The following is an 18,131-nucleotide window of genomic DNA, read 5'->3' on the forward strand; positions in this document are numbered from 1 at the left end:
TGACATAGGGACTATTACTATCCTCATTTTACAAATAAGGAAACTGAGGCAAAAAGAGGCAATATGATTTGCCAGGTTTTCCTGATTCCAAGTCCAACATTCCATCCACTATACCACACAGCTGCCTCTGTCTATGATACTAACATTTTTTTTAAAGGCAGTTTGGTGTAGTAGTCTGAGAACCAGCTTCAGAATCAGGAAGCCCAGGGTACAAGTCTCCACCCTTGAAATGCCCCGCCTAAATAACCCTGGGCAAGTCATTTAACTAACTTCTCAATGCCCCTGGGAACTATTTTCTCAGGCTATAAATTGCAGATCTCTCGCTGATAACACATTGGGGAGCTATCTACCAGAATAAAACCAGGTCTACACAAAAGCATGTTTAAAATGTGACGACAGACACCTAGATCACAAGTATCATCATTCTATATACTGTTATGCATAGCACCAGACATGGAAAGGTTAAATAGGTTTTAATGGTGCTACCAAATACACTTTACTGAAAGAGGACAGATTATAATTTGCTTTCTCAATAACTGTCTAATCATACATGCTGAAAACATTTGAGCAAATTAATTGTTCTCCTTTTATGAAAATATAACTGAATTTCATAAGATGGTAGCTTTTAGTTCAGTTAAGTGATTCACTTTGGAAAATGTTTCCTAGTCTTTCAGAGCTTACTTCATGCTGGTTTAATAATAACAGCTCACATTTTTATAGTTTGAAGATCTGCCAAACACTTTCCACACAGTGACACTGAGGTAGGTACTTACAGGTGTTATCATCAGCTTTTTAAAAAGAAGAAAACTGAGTCTGGGAGATCAATTGAATTTTCTGTGGTCACATGAAAATATCTGAGGTTAGATACAAACCCAGGTCTCCTGGCCCCAAGATTCCAAACTACCTTCTAGAATGTTCTATCATTCCTTTTCAGTGTCTGAAGACTAGAAGACTAATAACAAAGCATGCCAGTAATGGAACTTCCTTAAATGTTACCTTGAAAGGACCTCCAATTACATTTCTTTGAGGCACAGAATTCCAGAGTTGGAAAAGAGATCTCTGAGAACTTGTAGAGAATGGATTCCATTGGAAGTGTGTATCCAACCCAAAAATATTCCCAAAGACTAGTCCATCTCATCTCTTATTAAGGAACTCCAGTAAAAAATAATTCAGTGGAGCAAACTATTTTATTTTTAGACAATTCTAACTTTAGGACAGAGGCAGTTAGCTGATGCAGTGGATAGAGTGCTAGGCCTGGAGTCAGGAAACGCATCTTCAAGAGTTCAAATGTGGTTTCAGACACCTACTAGCTGTGTGACCCTGAGCATGTCTCTAAATGCTGTTTGCCTCAGTTTCCTCTTCTGTAAAATGAGCTAGAGAATGAAATGGCAAGCCACTCCAGTACAAATAGACAGCCATGACATTTTTCATGGTATTCAAATATAAGATAGCAACAGACGTTTAAAATGAACAGTTTAATTGTATCTCAGATGAGGAAAGACAGAACAGAGTTTGCAGTGGCTATTCATCTGTAACTTCTATGAAGACTAGTTAAAGATGACCAATTTGTACCTTATCCCCCCCTCCCCTTGTAGCAATACACCCAACAGTAAAGAAATTTAAGTTTCAAGGATAAATAATTTATATTTCCATCATGAAACATTTTTCTTCTTGGCCTCCTTAGTGCTCAATAAAGTCATTAGAAGTTGACTCAGTTAATTAAAGTTATATTTAAACCAAGTTTTTAGTAAAAGTCATTTATGAATTGACTTACTCCAGTTACTTTTTTTGAAACAGTTTCCTCCTGGGAAGAAGTGGGATTTATTGTCAGCAAGGTACACTCTCTCCCTAAGAAAAAGAAAAACATCATTCATCTAATGTGTTTTTTTTCTTCCTTGTAGATGAAAGAATAAATTATAATAAAATCAATGAATATATATGTGTACTGAATTCAGTATATACTATATAAATACTGAAAACCAATGTGTATGTATATACACACACACACACACACACACACACACACAGGTACAGACAAAAAACTGTCACTATTGTTCCAAAGATCAGTATGTGCTGGAGTGACTGGGGAAGACCAAGAGGAAAGAAAGGGAACCTGAGGCAGACCTTAAGGAATGGATATGATTTGGATGCATGGAAAGAAGACTTAACGTAGACATGATTTAGCTATTTTCAAATATTTAAAGAAATTGTATGTACAACTTAATTTTAATTCATTTTAATAGCATTAAACTTATTTTAAGTAGCTTCAAAGGATAGGTAAGTAGTTGATAGATAGATAGATAAGTGGATGGATGATATGAACATTAATTGAGCTCTTAGCATGTTCCAGGTACTGTAATAAGCTCTGAGTACATAAGTATAATCAAATAAGACAGTCCTCCTCAAAGAGCATATATTCTAATGGGAGGACACACCAAGTAGGCTAGCCACAGAGTGGAGGAAGGGGAGGAAAGGGAAATAGATATATTGGCTAAAGGTACAGGAAAGCCAATTTCATCTTGAAATAAAAACTTTCTAGTAATTAGAACTGCCCAGAAATGGAATGGAATACTTTCTATTCCAATCGATTTCATCTGGTTCAACAATGTGTCTCACATGTAAGAGGAAAGGCAGTGTATTAAAGTGGATAGAGAGCCAGGCTTCCTTGTAGTCACAAAGACTTGGGTTAATGTTCTAAACAATATCTTCTGGCTATGTGACTATGGTCAAATCACCTAACCTTTCAGTGTCCCAAGACACTCTCCAAGACACTATACTGTCAAAAAGTTGCTTATCTCCCTTGGAGGAAGTAATTTGCTCACCAGGACCTCCCCACACAAGTCAGAGCATGCATCTGGATATACTGGGCTAAATATTTGAGATAAAAAGACAATTTTTAAAAGATCCCTGCCCTCAAGGAACTTACACTTTACTGGACTTAATTTAGAGCTTACAAAATGCTCTGCTTTAATGCTATCTGATCATCACAACTACCTTTGGAAGCTCATGAGTTGCTTGTTAATTAAAGTTTTTAAGCAAATAGGTTTTCTGATCCCTTGTCAGAAATTCTGTGAATGGGGTTTATTGTTTGGCTAAAGGGCTTGGCTGGTTAAGGAAACCTCTAAGGTCCTTTCTAGCTCCAAGAGTCTATGGATTAAAATTCTTAATTTTTAGGAAAAAAAAGATTTCAGAATAGAATTTTTCTGTAGCAATGTTTAGCAAAGACATCTCTTCATGAATCTTTCCCCTTATGCTAAATAGATATAATATATTCTAAGTACTGAAAATACATCACACAGAGCCTTCTGGAGTTTACTAATAGAATTAAGAAGTTGAAATTGGAATTTAATTTTCCATTACACTTTTCATATTCAGGAGATCTCAAAAGGCTTCACAAATTAATGTTACTCCCACTACAGTGACTGAAGGTGATTAGAGCAGTAATGTTGTGCTTGAAAGTAGTTCATTCTGGGGCAGCTAGGTGGAGCAGTGGATAAGAAGTACTAGCCCTGGATTCAGGAGGACCTGAGTTCAAATACAGCCTCAGGCATTTGACACTTAATAGCTATGTGACCCTGGGCAAGCCACTTAACCCTCATTGCCTCTCAAAAAAAAAAAAAAAAAGAAAAGAAAAAAAAGAAAGTAGTTCAGTCTACAAGTTTAATAATATATACAAATATGCATGGATACCACCTAGACATGCCTGTGCTTACATGCACACATATGTAAATATACACACTTTTAAAGAGATCACTGTAGCCTGAAATAATAAAATGTATTCTTGCCTTTTTTTTTTTTTTGAGACTGGGTCTACCTATCTCACCTGTACTGGAAGTGCAGCCACTCACAGGTCAGTCCCATTAATGATAAACATAAAAGCTTAAAACCACTCTTTTATTTTTCTTTCTTTCTTTCTTTTTCTTTTCTTTCTTTTTTTCCTTTTTGTAGGGCAATGAGGGTAAAGTGACTTGCCTGGCATTACACAGCTACTAAGTGTCAAGTGTCTGAGACTGAATTTGAACTCAGGTCCTCCTGAATCCAGGGCAGGTACTTTATCCACTGTGACACCTAGCTTCCCCCAAACCACTCTTTTATTACCTAAGCCAGTGTGTGTCTCCTTAGGTGTCTGGTGGCCTGCCTCCACTTCCTTCTTTTCTCTTTTTCTTTTTCTTTTTTTTTAGAATTTTATTTTTTCAGGGCAGCTAGGTGGCGCAGTGGATAAAACGCTGGTCCTGGATTCAGGAGTACCTGAGTTCAAATCCGACTCAGACACTTGACACTTACTAGCTGTGTGACCCTGGGAAAGTCACTTAACCCTCATTGCCATGCAAAAAAAAAAAGAATTATATTTTTTCAAATTACATGTAAATACAAATTTTGAAATCAATTTTTTTTTAAATTTTGTGTTCCAAATTCTTTTCCTATCTCCCTCCCCCCAACCCCTGAACTCAAGCACTTCAATATAAGCCATACATGAGCAGTCGTACAAAACATTTCCACATTAGCCAGGTTGTGAAAGAAAGCATACAAAAACAAAACTTCAGATAAAGGAACTAAAAAAAATATACTTCAAAAAAATTATGTAGTCAGACACCAGCAGTTCTCTGTAGATGGACTTCATTTTTCATAGGACCTTCAGAGTTGTCTTGGATCATTGCATTCCTAAGAACAAGCAAGGCATTCACAGCAGATCATCTCACAGTTTTGCTGTTATTTTGTATACAGTACATTTCAAATTTCATCAGCTCATGTAGGTCTTTCCAAGGTTCTCTGATAGCATCCTGCTCATCATCTTTTTATAGTAAACTATATTTATATAGTACTTTAAAGAGAGATTTCCTTACAATAAACCCATGAGATTGGTTCTTGCAACAACAATAATAGATAGCATTTGCATAGTACCTTATACATGACAAAAAGTTTTCTTCATAATAACCCAGCAAAGTAAGTACATTACTGGTTTTATCATCAACCAACCAATCAATCATCATCATCATCAATGCAGCCTCATCTTCATCAATCACCATCTTTTCCAACCATCATCAATCCAACTACCAATCAATCAATCATCATTTTACATTAGTCTTGCCTCTGCTTCAAAAATTTTTTCACAATTATTATTGGTAACTGTTTCCCTCCATCCTATTCCATTCGCCATGATATTTACTCTATTTTCTATCTTCTTTCACCCTATCTCTTCTCAAAAGTGATTTGCTTCTATCTTCCCTCTCCCCCAATCTGTCCTCCCTTCCTTCACCCCTCCCGCCTTATCTCCTTCCCCTCCTACTTTCCTGCAGAATTAGATAGATTACTCCAGCCCATTGAGTATGTATGTTATTCCCTCCTCAAGCCACCTCTGATGAGATTAAGGTCTTTGAGCCAATTCTGATGAATGTAAAGCTCATTCCCTGCCCAGATTAAATAGATTACTCCACCCAATTGGGTGTGTGTTAATCCCTCTTTGAGCCAACTCTGATGAGATTAAGGTCTTTGAGCCTATTCTGATAAGTGTAAAGTTCATTTACTGCCTTGCTCCTCCCCCATTTCTTCCCCCACTCCATAAGAACTTTCCTGTTTCTTTCATGTAGGATTTCAGCCCATTTACCTCTCCCCTTCCCCCTCCCCCAGTGCATTCCTCTCACCCTTCAATTTTACCCTAAAGATGTCATCATAGAGCAGCCAGGTAACACAGTGGACAAAGGATTCACGATGGACCCAGGATTACACCATCCAGCCTCAGACATAAGACGCTCACCCACTGCATGACCCCATGTATGTCACCCAACTCCAACCACCCCACAAAAAAATAAACAAAAAATAAATTCTCTACAGATATCATCCCTTCTTAATCAATTGCCACATGTTTCCTCTGTCTAAATTTATTTCGATCATCTGTCCTAATACTGAGAGTTACAAGTATCATCTTCCCATATAGGAATATAAACAGTTTAACTTTTAAAGATCCCTCTTAATTTATTTTTCCTGTTTACCTTTTAAGGTTCTCTAGGGTCTTTCTATTCAGTTCTGGTCTTTTCATCACAAATACCTAAAAGTCCTCTTTTTCTTTGAAGTCCCATTGTTCCTCCTGCAAGATTATACTCAGTTTTTCTGGATAAGTGATTCTTGGTTGTAATCCCAATTCCTTTGCCCTCTGGAATATCATATTCCATGACATCTGATCCTTTAATGTAGAAGCTGCTCAATCTTGTGCTCTTCTGACTGTGGCTCCACATTACTTGAAGTGTTTCTTTCTGGCTGCTTGCAACATTTTCTCCTTGACCTGGAATCTCTGGAATTTGGCTATAATATTCCTGGGAGTTTTCATTTTGGGATCTCTTTCAGGAGGTGATAGGCAGATTCTTTCAATTTCTGTTTTACCTTCTGCTTCTAGAATATCAGGGCAATTTTCCCTGACAATTTCCTGGTAGATGATGTCTTAGCTCTTTCCTTGATTATGGTTTTTAGGTGGTTCAGTGATATTCAAATGATATCTCCTGGATCTATTTTCCAGGTCATCTGTTTTTCCAAGGAGATATTTCACATTGCTCTCTATTTTTAAAATTCATTTGGATTTGCTTTATTGTGTCTTGATTTCTCATAAAGTCATGAGCTTCTATTTGCTCAGTCCTAATTTTTAAGCAATGATTCTCTCCAGAGAGCTTTTGTACATTTTCCATTTGGCAAATTTGGCTTTTCAAACTGTTGACATTTTTTTTAATGACCTTCCTGCATCACTCTCATTTCTCTTTCCATTCTTTCCTCTACCTCTCTTACTTTATTTTCAAAGTCCTTTTTGAGTGCTTCTATGGACTGAGACCAATTCATATTTTTCTTGGAATCTTTGGACGTAGGAGCCCTGATATTGCTAACATCTTCTCAGGGTGCACCTTGATCTTCCTTGTCACTAAAGAAACTTTCTATGGTCCACATCTTTTTCTGCCTGCTCACTTTGCCTTCCTATTTCTTGGCTTTTCACTCCTTCTTAAAATGGGGCACTGCTTCCAGGATGTACTGTCCCAAGCTTCAGAGGGTCTAAGGTAGTACGATTTAAGGAGGGGCAGGTTCTTCACTTGCTGGCCTGTTCTGTGGTCTATAGATAACCCCAGGCCAACTTGCTAATTAACCAGGCAGCAAAATTTTGTGTGCTGTGGTTGTTAGCTCTGACAAGCCTGCACCCCTCCCCTACCTGGACCACTGCCATTCAACCCTACTTCCTGGTTCCCAGCAGGGGTGAAACATTCAAGTTCTGCCTCAGTGCCAGGAAAGACCTCTATAATCTCCTCCCTGGCCAACAACTCAGCCCTCTCACCAGACCATGAGCTTAGCTCCAGAAGATGCTGGCACTGTAGCTGATTCAGAGGCACCAGGGGTCTCTTTCTCTGGCAAGACCTGCCTGGGACTGGTCAGTGTGACCTAGAGGTTGGGCTCTACTTCCACCCTGGCACAGAGGTCCCCTCCTGCCAACCTTCTAAGCCATCTTTGGCTGAAAAATTATCTCAGCCTGTTCTTTTGTGGTTTCTGCTGCTCCAGGAATTGTCCTAAGGCATTATTTGTATGTTTTCTGGAGTAATTGTGTCATGAGTTCCAAGAGTTTACTGCTGTTCCTCCGCCATCTTCTCCACTTCGTTCTTATAAGCCCTCCACAACCCCCCTTTTCATGGTGCCAAAGTTGGTATGTACATCCAGTCTGCTTTACCCCTCTTCCTGCTTAGAACTCTTGAACTCAAGTGATCCACCAACCTCAGCCTTCCCAGTAGCAGGAACTACAGGTGTACTACTATGCCCAGAATTCCATGCCTCTTTTCTCAAATTTTGTAATAGACCTCTAACAATCGAGGGACAGAAAATACCTTTAACACTTGATAAAAAATTAAACATTTTTTCCCAAAGGCCAATTGCCAATATTGTTTTTAATTTAAATATTTGAAGTAAAATAAACAAAACATGAGATTTTTTTAAAAGTGTGCTTAACCTTGCTGAAATTACTGTATCATACTTTCATAATTTAAAGATTTGTTTTTGTGTACATTCATAATTCTTCCTCTACCACAACTGCCACTGAAATGACTGAAAGAACTTTCACAATACAGCTGATATCTTGTTTCCTCTCTTAACACTGGTTATATAGATTTCTGCTTTTATTTGGCTTGTGACTTCATTGCCAAATTGTTGACTATGTCACTGACATTTCTTTGCACTAGATTTAAACTGCAATTTGGAGGAAGAGGTGATTGAGACATTCTAATCCTAGAGCAGGGTTATTAACCTTTTTGAAGCAATGAACCCTTTTGGCATTCTGGTGAAGCCCATGGACCCATTCTCAGAATGACTTTGTTTCTTTTTGCTTTTTATCTAAATATCTTTCAAATGGAGATCTGCCATCTCCCCCTCCCACCTCTACCTCCCAATAGAGAAAGCAAAAATTAGAAAACAACAAAAAATGTATAAATGTGTTATAAAGATAAACAAATTGCCTACATTTCACAAGGCCTCAATCTGCACTATGAGTTCATCAGCCTCTGTTGGGATGTGGGTCACCTATTTCTGGAATCATTGTTCATCATTATCATTCTCAGTGTTCCTAATTCTTTTGAAGCTGATGTTCCCCAATATTGTTGTTGTCATAGAAATTGTTCTGATTCTCCTCACTTTACTCTGCATCAGTTCTTGTGTCTTCCTCAGTTTCTCTGAAACTATCCCTTTTATTATTTCTTATAGCATAATAGTATTTAATTACTTTCATATACCATTCAACTATTCTGCAAGAATGATGTTTAAAATGTATAAAATAAGATACATAGGATTAAAGAAGCAACCAGTTATATTGAAGTATTTGTCAAAGTGTGTGTGTGTGTGTATATGTATGTGTGTTTGTATGTGTGTGTGTATAAACAAGCATGGAGCTCAGATTAAAAACCTCTGCCCTTGAGCTAGCATTCACAAAAACCTATTATATGCCAGGAACTGTGCTAAGCACTTAAAAATATTATTTTATCCTAATAACAATACTGGAAGGTAGTTGCTATTATTATTCCCATTTTATATATAGGAAAACTGAGGCAAAAAAAAGCTTAAGTGATTTGCCCAGTGTCACACAGAATGTAATTGTCTGAGTTTAAACTCTAGTCTTCCTGACTCTAGACCCAACACCTAATATGGGTTTTTAGTAGATTGCAAGATTCTTTATTAATTTTTAATACAGCAGCCACAAATACTAATATCAATAGATACACAATGACACGAAGCAGTAAATTGACAGCCTTACTGTATTCTTCCCTGAGTAGTCAGTCATTCACCTAGCATTTATTAAGGACCCATTACTATGTGGCAAGCACTATACTAAGCACTTAAAGCTGACTCTGGTTAGATGATATCTGTTCAGTTCTGAGCACCAAATTTTAGGAAGTTCATTGGCAAGCTGAAGTGTATCCAATATAAGGAAACTAGGCTGGTGAGGGGACTGGGATCCTTGCTACATAGGAATTCCAATAATTCTGAATAGAGCTAAAAATGAGGTGGAAACTACAAATGGTAGCAGGGTTATTCCTCTCTGAGTCATTCTAGGGAGAAGGTCAAGGATCAGAATCCTTCCCTCTTCAAATATTGAAATTGATCTTAACTCGAAAAATGATTCAATTTCTTGCTTTTGGCCCCAGAGAGCAGAATCAGGAACACAGGATACATGTTGCAGAGAAGAAGGTTTAGGTTCCATGTAAAGATGAGCTAATTAATAATTCAAGTTATTCCCAAGGTAGAATAGACTTCCCTGGGAGCTACTGGTTTCCCCTTCACTGTCACTCAAGTGGAGATTATATGGACACCTCTTGGAGATGTTTCAGTGTGTGGGGGGGTGGGGGATGTCTGTTCAGGTAGGTATTGGCCTAGATAACTTCGGAAGCTTCTTCTATCTGTAGATTTGTGATATGAACCCATGATTCCAAGATCCTATGAAACTGAGATAGTGTGAATCATATATCTAACTTTTTCAAGAGCTAATTCCAACATGTTCTCCAGGAACAAAGGGGGGTTTCAAAGCTCCTCTGAAAGAGTGAGTATTTTCCATACTCCTGAATTCTCACTCTTAATGAAGCAAAAGATTCCATTTCTAGGACCTGCTCTAGAATGTGAGAATAAGCCTCAACAGAGTTTTATTCTTTTTTCCTCAATTTCCCCCAACTATTGCTATGGGAGACTCCAGCTGAGCTATTGGATTCCACACAAAGCCACTTTCCCTAAATCAATTTCAAAGATTTCCAGGGTAGAAAAATAGAATCATATTTTGAGAGTCTGAAGGTACCTCAAAGGGCATCAAGTCCAAATGCCTAATTTTACAGATGAAGATACTAAAATCTGAGGAGGCCAAGGGAACTTGATCAAGGTCACTCAGGTAATAAGCATTAGAAGGGTATAGGAACCCAGATTGTCTCACTCCAAAGTCAGCACTCTTAGCACACTGTGTCCTTAGAATTTTGATGATGAGGATACAGAGGCCATAATTAACAAATTTTGACCTCAACTGGCATAAAATCATACCTGCCAAACTTTTATGCACTAGTATAATACATCCCTCTTTGTCTGCTTTCCTTCTTTCAAGATCACTTAGAATCCTTCACCCAATGTATTTTCATTCATAGCATAAGAATGCACCTCAGGGTTTAACCACTCACTGAAGTGTGAAGCCCATATACAATATCACTAACATATGATCTGCCATCTTCTACTTATAGAAATCCTGTAACAGGGTCTAATTATCTTACGTGTCAGCCCTTCCCATTTTTTTGACCATGCTAATTATTAGTTCTAATCTTCTTATGACTTCCCCCAGTGTATCCAAGATCAGCTCTTTGGGGTTAAGGAGAATAAATATAATCCATCCTCTTCTGGGAGAGGGGGAGTGGCAGGGGGCAGGGAGGGAGACTCAGAATTTTTGAAATTAGCTATTATGCCCTCTATTATTTCTTGGCCCAATACCTTCCATCTCTGCAACTGCTTATATATGATAAAATAAATATTTATTATACAATGATGTTCAAGGCACTATGATGGGCTTTTTGGTACAGCTCAATTTTATACAGTGCTTTAAGATTTACAAAGGACTTCTTTACAACAGTCCTGTAAGGTTTACCATGCAATTATGATTGCTTACATTTTATACACGAGAGATCTGAGGCTCAGAGAGATGATAGCTTTTCCTGGGTTACATAACTAGTGTGTCAGTTCAGGTGACTGTTATTCCACAGTTCTGGCAAAGGAACAGTTTAGTACACTCACTCTAAGAATTAACTAAATTTATGGAAACAGGAAATATAGGTATTTGAACACTATCCACTATATAGCTACCCTTTGCCCCAGGATTCTTGTCTCTGGGAGGGTTAAGCAGGATTATCCAAACTGGAAGTCAAAAATTGTGCCCCAGCCTTTGTGTTGTTATCAATCCCTACTATAGTCTCCCTTAAAGAAAGGCTATACCTAAGAGTAACACTGAATGAGATAATCAGTTTCAGTGATTATAGGTCCTTGACAAGGACCCTCTGATCTAAGCTACATACCCCTAGGCTGATTCCCCATTGAGTACATCTGCTTTATATGTATATGTATATCTATACATATGCATATGCACATACATGCACATACATATGTGTGTATATACTTATATATGTGTATGTGTTTATACACACATACACACTTAGTCTTTCTGTGACTCAGTTTCCTATAAAATTTAAGGGTTGGACTTACTGACCCCTAAAATCTCTTCCAGCTCTAAATGCACAATTTTATAACTGACCAATGACAGGCAACTCTTTAGTGGAAGATGAGTAATCAGACTCAGGTCTTATGGCTAGCATGCTTCACCCTACACCTTGTTGATCCCAACCATTAGCTTCCCCCAAGTATAGTCCAAATCCCATTCAAATATGAGATGGAGAAGGAGGGGAACAGATGTTTTGTTTCAAGCTAATGAAGACAGTCATCTCAGAGAAAACATCTCATCAAAATTGTGCTCACCATATAGTTTTGCAGAATTCATATAGGAAGGAGAAACAAAGACTTTTACATTCTTTAGCAAATCCATTTTTTTGCAAATCTCAACAGAAGTAATCCATTTAATATTCAGAGAGAGGCAAACTCTGTCTGAATTTGTCTTTAGCACCTGTGGTGATAATCTTAGCTTTGGAAGTTTATGTAACCAGAATGTTAGACCATAAGTATATTCAAGTTTGCTGAGGCCTCATTTCAGTTTGCAGGCCAATAGACATTCTAATAATTGTTCAGAGAGCATTTGGAAAGGGAAAGTCTTCCTCACTGTTACAATAACTGGTGCCATATTTGAATACCAGAACCCAGCTTTACCAAAAATATTCAGCACAATGACTCCCTTAAAGCTGGTCACTGTTTAATATGCCAAAGAAAGCAACACAGACATTTTCCACAATAGCAATTTTGTTATGCTGCTTTCCTTATTGGAAATAAAATGCGTTCCATTTCCAGATGGTATGTGGCAACTAATCATTTTATTATTAAAGCATGATCCTGGAAACACATTGTGATTTTGCAGTATCTCACTGAGAGGAAAATAACAGTAGCATTAGAAAATAAACTCACAAGCACTGTTCCACAAGGCAACTGAAATAATTTGCAAAATTCATGCCGTGGCTTCTAGATCAAGTTCACATGAAAAAGAAAGTTGTGTTAATCTATACCTCCACCCCCGCCCCCCAAAAATAATTTTTTAAAGACAAGAAAGTACTCCTTCTGTTTTAGGATTAAGCAGTTTAATAATACAAAACTCTGGGGGGCAGCTAGGTAGCACAGTGAATAAAGCATCGGCCCTGGATTCAGGAGGACCTGAGTTCAAATCCAGCCTCAGATATTTGACACTTACTAGCTGTGTGACCCTGGGCAATTCACTTAACCCTCATTGCCCTGCAATAATAATAATAATAATAATAATAATAATAATAATAATAATAATAATAATAATAATAATAATAATAAACTCTAGTCATTATAAACTAGTTCTTGGCATGTTTCTGTTGGAATCTAAATCACTCTTGGGCACCAAGCTCTTGGGTGCTAATGGCTTAAAGGTTCATAAAGTCATATCATTTTATTATATGTGTGTATAAATATCAAATAATACATCTAAAACTTTAGTCCATGACCAATATGGGAGATGTCTTAGTTATTTTATATAATAAAGACAAGGAATTCAAATGTTCAAAAAGTTGCTATTGGATAACTGAAAATAATAGCAAAAATTGGCATTTACAGAGTAAATTGAGATTTGATAGGCTCTATGACTTGGAGTCAGGAAGACCTGAGTTCTCAAATTGCCACAGGTAGTTAGTAGCTATGTAACCCTGGGCAAATCACTTAACACTTCTCTTCCTCAGTTTCATAATCTATAAAATGGGGCTAATAAAAGCACCTAACTCACAGGGTCAAATGAGTTAGCATATATAAATAACATGCCTTGCAAATCTGACATCTATATCTATATCTAGCTATCTATCTAAATACTAGTTATTATTATTTGATCTTCACAATGACCTAGGAATGTGAGTTCTAGAGGTAATTTTTCCCCATTTTATAGATGAGGAGACTGAGAATGAGAAAGTTTAGACAGCTGGCCCAAGATCACACAGCAAGTAAGTGCCTGAGGTGGCATTCTAATCTAAATCTTCTTGACACCAAATCCCGTGTTCTATCCATAACACCACCTAGATGTCCTCAAGGACTTATTCTGACCCAGTGTCTTTGGTGTGATGACTTAGCTTTCTTAATCTTTGTGACCTTAGATTATTTTACTTTCATAAGTGTCATAAGTTAGGTCCCTGGAAAAGTTCTTGGAAATCATATATTCTAAGCCCCACTTCCCACAGCCCCCTCTTTTAGAGCAGCAGGAGTTAAAGGCTAGAGATATGAAGTGATTTACCTGAAGTCACATAGGGGTAAGTCAGGAAGTAGCAAAGTCAGGATTTTAACCCAGGTTCTCTGAATCTCAGTCCAAGGCATTTACAGTGAGAGCAGAGCTGCTCAGTTTCTTGTTCTGAAAAAGGAGAACCTTGGACTTGATTATCTATAAGAGCCCTTCCAGCTCAGAAATGCTATAATAAGTGATAGATTTAATGATGAGTATTTAAGCGTCAAAATGTAGCTTTCGGTCTGAAATGTCATACAAGATACTGTTATCTTTAGGAAGCCAGCTTCAAATATTATAATGGGCAAGCAGAAATCACAATAGTGAGTGTACAAGTCATCTGTATTTCAACAAATCAAAAAAATGTTTCTTTTTTCTCAGTTAATCTTATAAATCAATGTTTTGTTTTATTTTAACCATCGGTACCTACACAAAGTTTGACACCATTTTGGTAATGCTCTACATGTTACAAAGAGAAACTCTATCCCTATTTTTTTTTATACAGAACCAAACTTCTCATGGCTTTCCCTTATTTTCCATTCTTAAATACTGTGCCTTATAGGATTGCATGAAATAACGAGAAGTTAAAAATCCTTACCCATGGTCACAGACCTAAGTGTCAGAGGTTGGTCCTGGCCCCAGTTATTCTTGACTCCAAAGGCAGCCTTCTATCCATTACTGTCATCATGTTGCCTTTCTCTAAGGCAAGAGCTTATGGATTAATTGCTGATTAAATCAGCAGAGGTGGTTTCTGTAGCAGTAGTACCCCATAGGGATGAAATGACGGGTCCAGATGAAATAATTTACTAAGGGGGAAGTTCCCAGCCAAAACTGACTACACCCTATCAACAACGATAGAATTCCTTTTCTTCTGGGAGAATGCCACAAATCTGTCAAACAAACTTCTCATTTCCTCTTCTTTTCTCTTCATTCTTACACACACTCATACACACATCACTTTCAAGCAATGTACTATGCAAAACTAGGCCTAGAGTTGCTGTAAAATAAGCATCGTGGGCTTTGGCTCAGAGCACTGACATCTGGGGTACTATCCCTTTTCCTTATCTCTACAAATTGCCCCTGCATCACATTAGCCTGGTACCAATCAACTGGGTGTTTTTCCCCTAACTCTTCATGGCAAAGAACATATTTTCTGGGGTACAGGCTATGCCTTCTACCTTCTGACTATGGTCAAACTTTCTTCTATGGCATCACCACACCCCCTCCTCCCCAATTCAGTGAAGGATTTCCTGATTAAAAATCTGTAAAAAAAAATCCTCAAATAAAACTCAGTTACAAATATTGTAACAAGTCTTCCACATTGATGTTATAATTAGATGACCCAGCTAGTAAGTGGACATTACTTAACTGGATATTATTCTTCTATCATGGTAAACATGAGAAGAGCCAGGGATTAAAAGATAAGACAAAGGGGGCAGCTAGATGGCGCAGTGGATAGAGCACCGGCCCTGAAGTCAGGAGTACCTGAGTTCAAATCTGGCCTCAGACACTTAACACTTACTAGCTGTGTGACCCTGGGCAAGTCACTTAACCCCAGTTGCCTCACTAAAAAAAAAAAAAAAGATAAGACAAAGATTTCAAGCGTCACCAGGAGTTAGAATGACCATCTTGTTCATTGCATTAACCAGTTTGTAAAATGCCCCTAGTCCAGCTAATTGGGCACTTGCCTCATCTAGTTCCCACTCATCTTGTTTTCATAGTAATGGTGATAAAATGCTAAGACTCTAAGGGTTGTAGGGCAGGCTAGATCACCATGGGATTTATCAATTAAATATTGCAGGGTGTTGCTGGGCAAGAATTCAAAGGCTGAGTGCTTCCACCTCTGGCAAGTGCCAAGATGCACCTTAAACCCCTGACAATTAAGCAGGAGTCCAGAATCCCCTAATGCTGTTTGTGATGACCCTAATCACCTTATTGTCTCTCTCTGGGTTCAGGTACTCAGGGAAAATTGCTTCCCCATTGAAAGCTTTTAAATGCAAGTATATTTAAGCCAGCAACATTTTATATTTTACCCTGTTAAATTATATCTGCTCCCTTCACGCCCTATAGAATTCATTTGTAACTGTTAAATTCACTATGAAAACCTCTTTGTCATTGCAGATAATGGTGGGAGAAGGAATTCTCTACTGTTGCCTGTCCAAAAGAAGAAATGGGATTGGAATGGAGCCCAATATAAATGCAGGAGGCTGCAACTTCAACTCTTTTCTTAGAAGAGCCGTCAGATTTGTTGGTGGGTTGGAGAACCAATTACAAAAAAGAAATGCTTTTTCAAGTAGAAATGTTGTATTTAATTACAGACACTAAGTTTTTGAAGCTATAATTTAGTTGTATAATTTCAAATACAAGATAAGTCTTAAGTAAGAAGCCATTGGTGAACCAAGAATCCTAGCGTTGGCATTTAAAATGTGGTATTTACAATTTCCATTTTCCCTGTTACCACAATTAACATGCAATAACTATTGAGTAATTTTTGCTTTAACCCTATTTGCTAGGTGGGCTCTTTGGGGGAAAGGGATATTCTTCTTTGGCCTATCAATGGATTTGCTACTGACTCTTCATATGCTCTAGTCAATTTGGCCTGGATTAAGAAGCAAGGAAATTAGGGACAGCTAGGTGGCACAGTGGTTAGAGCACCAGCCCTGGATTCAGGAGCACCTGAGTTCAAATCAGGCCTCAGACACTTAACAATTACTAGCTGTGTGACTGTGACCCTGGGCAAGTCACTTAACAAAAAAAAGTTAAAAAATAAAAAGAAGCAACAAAATCAAACCAGAATTAAAATTCTTAGTCAGATTTTTGTAAGAAATCCCTAATGCTGTGTGAACAGTGTAGTTAGAATTGCTATGTAGCAAGACTATTTAGACGAGGGATGGTATGGATATAACTTAAGACAAAATTAAATGCTGTAATCTTATCAATAAAAAGTTAATCAATTGGGATAATACATGCAAATCATTTTGCAAACCTTAAGTACTATATATAGAGAATAATAATAATTAATAATAATAAATCAATTCCAAGTTACCTATTTTACCCCTAAAATGGTCAAGAAAAATATTCTTTCCTACAAAATACCAAATTAAATGCACCACTTTTCCACTGCCTAAGGCATCCTACTTAATACATTACTTCTTCAATATTACTCACTTCAACTTTCTGCTACCTCTCAAACAAAGAGAAATAAGAACTCATATGAATGGAGATTCTCCATTTAGTATTCCATCAGTACTCAGTCATGCCAGCAGTAGAAATCCTAAAGACGAAGAGGTTAGAATACATGTATTTGCCAAAAACTGAAAATTGCAGAAAGATTTCAAAGTCAAAGGATGCAGATCCAAAAAGAGATATCAAAGGTCATCCAGTCCAACTCCCCTATTTTATAAATTGTTGACTTGATTTGAAATGTGGGCAAATATTATGGGAATGACCTAGATGTGAGATGGAATAACTCAGTTACTCCTCTCACTCAAGGGAGAGTCTTCCTAGAGAGTTCAATTGGGAGAGACTTGAGGCAGGAAGACTAACAAGCAGGCTATTACAATCTTCTAGAATGAGGTGATGAGGGCCTGCACCAGGATGGTGGCAGTGTCAGAGAAGACAAGGCAGCATATATGAAAGATGTTGTAAAGGTAGACCTGACAAGATTTTTGAACTGAATAGTTATGAGTGGTAAGAGATGATGAGCAATCAAGGATGATGCCTAGATTGAGAATTTGGATAACTGGGAAAATAGTTGTGCCCTCAATGGTGATAGGGTGCTTAGGAAGAGGGAAGGTTTAGGAGAGAAAGTTAATGAGTTTGATTTTAGACATGTTGAGCTAAAGATGTCTATAGAATATCTAGTCTGAGATGTCCAGAAGGCAATCTGACTTGCAAGACTCAAGGTCAAGAAAGAGAGTAAGACTAGCTAAGTAGATCCAGCATAATCCTGAGCATATAGATAATAATTGAATCCATGGGAGTTGATGAAATCACTAAGCAAAATAATATGTAATTAAAAGGGAAGACCAAGACAAAACCCTGATGGACTCTCATGGTTATCAAAAGGGATCTGGACAAAAATTCAATAAAGGAAACTGAGAAGAAACAGTCAGGTAGAAGAACAGGAGAAAACTGTATCACAAAAATCTAGAGAAAAAGTATAAAGGAGAAATGGGTAATTGTCAATGTCCAAGGCTAAAAAAAGAGA

At 37.6% G+C, this 18,131-nt stretch overlaps 1 protein-coding gene across 1 annotated transcript in view; it reads left to right on the top strand.

The window, feature by feature from the left end:
* PLPPR4 (phospholipid phosphatase related 4) overlaps positions 1-18,131 on the top strand; it is a 69,726-nt gene that overhangs the window by 31,948 nt on the left and 19,647 nt on the right. The window contains exon 3 of the mRNA XM_044002829.1: positions 16,043-16,172. Within this exon, the coding sequence (XP_043858764.1) occupies positions 16,043-16,172 (130 nt within the window). The remainder of the gene's footprint in view (positions 1-16,042; positions 16,173-18,131) is intronic.

The sequence above is a fragment of the Dromiciops gliroides genome, chromosome 4 (genome assembly GCF_019393635.1).
Source record: "Dromiciops gliroides isolate mDroGli1 chromosome 4, mDroGli1.pri, whole genome shotgun sequence".
Lineage (NCBI taxonomy): Eukaryota > Metazoa > Chordata > Mammalia > Microbiotheria > Microbiotheriidae > Dromiciops > Dromiciops gliroides.